This window comes from Dipodomys merriami, unplaced genomic scaffold, assembly GCF_024711535.1.
Source record: "Dipodomys merriami isolate MVZ:Mamm:240054 unplaced genomic scaffold, mDipMer1.0.p SCAF_24, whole genome shotgun sequence".
Lineage (NCBI taxonomy): Eukaryota > Metazoa > Chordata > Mammalia > Rodentia > Heteromyidae > Dipodomys > Dipodomys merriami.
Window position 1 is genome coordinate 15657484 of NW_027203826.1, and position 4385 is coordinate 15661868.

The 4385-nt window shown below is 36.6% G+C and overlaps 1 protein-coding gene across 1 annotated transcript; it reads right to left on the reverse strand.

Annotated features, from left to right (window-relative positions):
- Positions 1-597: 597 nt before the first annotated feature.
- Positions 598-1536, reverse strand: LOC138835509 (olfactory receptor 2L13-like). Its single transcript, XM_070034003.1, has one exon. It carries the CDS (start codon positions 1534-1536, stop codon positions 598-600), a length of 939 nt encoding a protein of 312 aa, XP_069890104.1.
- Positions 1537-4385: the final 2849 nt, after the last annotated feature.

Here is a 4385-nt window from a genome sequence, read left to right on the forward strand (position 1 = left end):
TCTGATCCATTACTGTTTTTGAGTTCTTTACCTTTTGTCTCACATATAAGTTTATCAGTTTTGGTGAGGTTAACAAGAGCACAGAAATGGTGGAACAAAGAGTGAACATATGCAGCAGTGATACTCACTAGACATTTGTGGTGTCTCACTGTGAGGGCCTCTGGCTTATCCTAACTACTTGAGATGAAAGAAATCTTCTAAGACCACTTCTCAAGCCAGTGTAGCAAAATGGTGTGCATTTCTCATCCCAAGCTACAGGAGAGTTTGATTTTTAAAAAAAAGGTTCATAAATTCAGATTAGCCCCAGCAGAAAGGTCCTTTAACACACTATGAGTTCATGGAAGCCTGATGTGGTAGAGCTTGCCTGAGATTCAAGTGACTATGACAGTAGAATGTCTATAGTAGTCACCTCAGTGCTCATGTACATTGCTACACAGGAAGCCAAACAATAAAGTCACAGAATGAAAAGCATGTCTGTAATCATAGCTCGGCTGTGTTGTATTATAATAGGCATTATAAGGCACAGACTTGAAATACTGAGTCTTTCCAAATAAACAGAAAAGACAAGAAAAATATAATGAGACCTATTATGAACAATTATTTTCCGATAGAAAAGAACATGCCAAGAACTCTTGAGATAGCCCTCAGGACTTCTTTATTCCTCAGGCTGTAGATGATGGGGTTGAGCATTGGGGTGAGAATGGTATAGAACACAGCAAGAATCTTATCCCCAGTAGCAGAGCGAAGATGAGAAGGCTGAAAATAAGTGAAGAAAAAAGGGGCATAGTAAAATGTTACCACAGTTAAATGTGTCGAACATGTGGTGTAGGCCTTTTTCCTTCCCTCTTGTGAGTGCATATGAAAGACTGTATAAAGCACACGTCCATAGGAAGCAGTGATTCCAAGGAAAGGAAAGAGGAGGAACAGGCAAGTACTCACAAAAATAATGTACTCATACATCCAAGTGTCAACACAGGCCAGAGGTACCATTGCTGGAATATCACAGAAGAAATGGTTGATAGCCCTAGATCTGCAGTAAGGAAGATGAAGGGTATATGCTGTGTGTGCCAAGGAGTGGAGAGAGCCCAGTATCCACGATCCCATGATCATTTTCACACATACCCTTTTACTCATACGGATGGGATAATGGAGCGGTTGGCAGATGGCCACAAAGCGGTCATAGGCCATGGATGCCAGCAGCAAGCCTTCAGCACTTGCCATCGTTGAAAAGAAGAAGCTTTGCACTCCACATCCAAGGAAGGAGATGCTCTCTTGGCCAGAGAGGAAGTTGAATGCCATCTTGGGGACAATGGTTGAGATAGACATTAAGTCCATGAGAGAAAGCTGGCTGAGGAGAAAGTACATGGGAATGTGGAGCCGGGGATCCTTATATATGAGGTAAATCATTCCTGAGTTACCAAACAAAGTAAAAGAGAACAGAAGGATGAAGAGGAACAAGAGAAGGAGCCCTATTTGGTTTGTTGGCAACAATCCCAACAGAATGAAGTCACTTGAAGTTTGATTCCATTTCTCCATTGAAATGTTTTCCTTATATTCCTTGAAAGAAAGATGAAATCAGTTAGCACAAATATGCATGAACCTGAGCAGATGACTCAAAAGAAAAGATCTGTAAATGGATTCAATAGAAAGAAATATTTCTCTATCCACACTGTAGCTTTGGTTGAACTGATTTCATATTAGAACTGAATTTTCCTTTTCCACCTCCAGCACTAGTGAAGAGTGATATGCAGTAGCATAAATATGTTAGTTATAGAACCCTATCCATCCTCATGGCCAAACCCACCCCTTAACCAGAACTAATAGCAAATTTTGTTTTCTCAAAACTCCAAAGATTTTCCCATTTCATCCTATCACAATTTAACCCAGCATACTTGCAATAGGAGATCAAAAGTGTTACTCAGAGATATTCTGAATAACATGCTTATATTTTCAGTGTCCTCTTACTCTATCCCAACCTTTATTTTCTGCTTTACCAACCCCACCCTTAGTATTTCAGAACATAAGAAATATTCTTCATCTCCATTATTTTCAAGTAATTTTGATCAATTCTTGAAACTCTTATCACACAAAATGACTGTCTGAGTAGTAGAGACATTGTGTGCCCTGTAACAACCTCCCTGTTTTTCAAAATTTGAATATGCTTCTTGCCTAATGTTTTCACATTTTCTGTGCCTGATAGAGCTCAAATTGGTTGGAAACCATGTCAAATACATTTCTCTTTCCTTCATGAAAGGAAATACATCATGCTAATTTTCACAGATCACAGTCTTTTACTTCCATTTTACATATACCTGCACTGCAACTAGTGTTGTAATTGAAAGTTAAAGTATGGTGTGAATATAGCATACATAAAACTCATCTGGAACTTTGTATATATGTTGTGGGTATGAATTCAATTGTGAGTTTTTATCAAATGTGAATTCATTATTACAGCTATCTAATTAACAAATATTGATAGTATGAAGGACACTGATGGGAACAAGCAAGGGGCAAAATAATATTGACCATGGAGCAAAGGTAGGATCAGAGAGAGGTATCCTCTGCTCTTACAGCTTATTAGAAATAAACTTATAACTTTACATATATAAGCATGTATGTAACATAAACATAAAAAATAATCTGTAGTTAGGATAAAAACTCATTGCTTTTAAATGTATTTCTTTCTTTTTTAAATTGGAAATCTTGGTGTGGATTGGCATGAATTGATCAATAACATATAAAAGTGTGTGGTCAAATTGAAGTATATGAAGCAAATAATAGAAGAATATATAAAATTCATAATAAATACACAGTGAATGACTGACTTTTATAGGATACTGAATTGGGGTTAGAGGTAAGATGGCAGTGGGATTATAACAACCCTATATGTACTATATGGAACTTGAATTTCAGAAGGTAAAGAATATTTTACTCACAATGAGGAGAAAGTTTATGATGACAACAACAATGAAAGCAACCATGACAAGAGTGTATGAGGGACAGGGTATAGGGACATCTGAGTAAAAAGAAAGATAGACTAGAGTTTGGTGTTTAGCGAGATGAGACATAATAAGAAAGACTTGATCTGAGGTTGCTTTTGATTAAGGTTTATGTGTTGAAGCACAAGGTGTATGCCAGTGAGGAGGAAATTAGTTCAGATGAGGCTATACTTGGATTTTAAATTGGTTGTACATCCTTGATAGCTACCTTGGCTGAGTTATACCAGGACAGTTGATTACCTATGTGGAATATGGGTATAACTGTGACTCACTTAATTTTCTACCCCCTCATGTACTATGTTCTATCAAATTGGCCCACTGTTCTATTTCTAGTGGAAATGAAAAGAATTCTCTGTCTATATTATTACATGTATGAGAATATTTCACAACTCAAAAAAAAGTGTGCCTCTCTCTTTACATTCATTCAAGTGTCATCAGGAAGAAGATCACAGTAGTCCTGAAATTGGTAAGTTTTAAATAGCTAATATTTTACACATAAAGAGTCTTATGTGTTTACATATCCCATTGTTTAATCTTGAAGGGAGAGCATGTCTGCATTTAGATTAATAGCTACTTAGACTAGACTCCAGAGAACTATAAACATGTTTGGATTATAAGCTACTAATACCTATTTTCTTTACTAAGTAGAAGTTTCTCAAGTTAATACTGGAAATCAGAAAACTTTAGGTTTGTGTACACCTAGGAAATGAAAACTAGAGTTGAAGGTCTATTTCCATTGATGACCACTAGCTTTGTTTATTGGGGATATTTAGACTTAAGTTTGTCTAAGATTAGTTTTTCCAATGAATTTTTTATGAGATACACCACTAAAATTGAAATTTTTAAAAAAGTTTTAATTGGCAAACCCTTTTGCAGAAAGAGGAAGATTTTTTTTTTACAAAATTAAGAAGTAATGCAAAAATTAAAACAGGAATTATAAAGAAAAGCCAGGTGCCAGTGGCTCACACCTGTAATCCCAGCTAGTCAGAAGGCTGAGATTTGAGGATCATGGTTCAAAGGCAGCCCAGGCAGTAAAGTCCCTGAGACTCTTATCTCCAATTAACCACCAGAAAACCAGAAGTGGTGCTGTGGTTCAAGTGGTAGAGCACTTGCCTTGAGCTGAAGAGCTGAGGGACAGTGCCCAGGCCCAGAGTTCAAGCCCCAAGACTGACAAAAATATTATAAAGAATGATTACAAAGCCTATAAACACATTATTTATCTGAGACAGATATTATAAAATCTGTACAATGTCAAAGGAAAGCTAGAAACACAGAACTGAGCTGTCTCTCTGTGATTGGCATTTAGGTTTTCAAGAAGTTTTGGTATACATTGTCATTCTGTGACTTAATTATTGACAAGTACTAGATGTAAAGCTACTTAGTATC

Bases quoted from the DNA above. Each gene is read 5' to 3' on its own strand.
- LOC138835509 (XM_070034003.1), bottom strand. From the start codon at position 1,536: ATGGAGAAATGGAATCAAACTTCAAGTGACTTCATTCTGTTGGGATTG.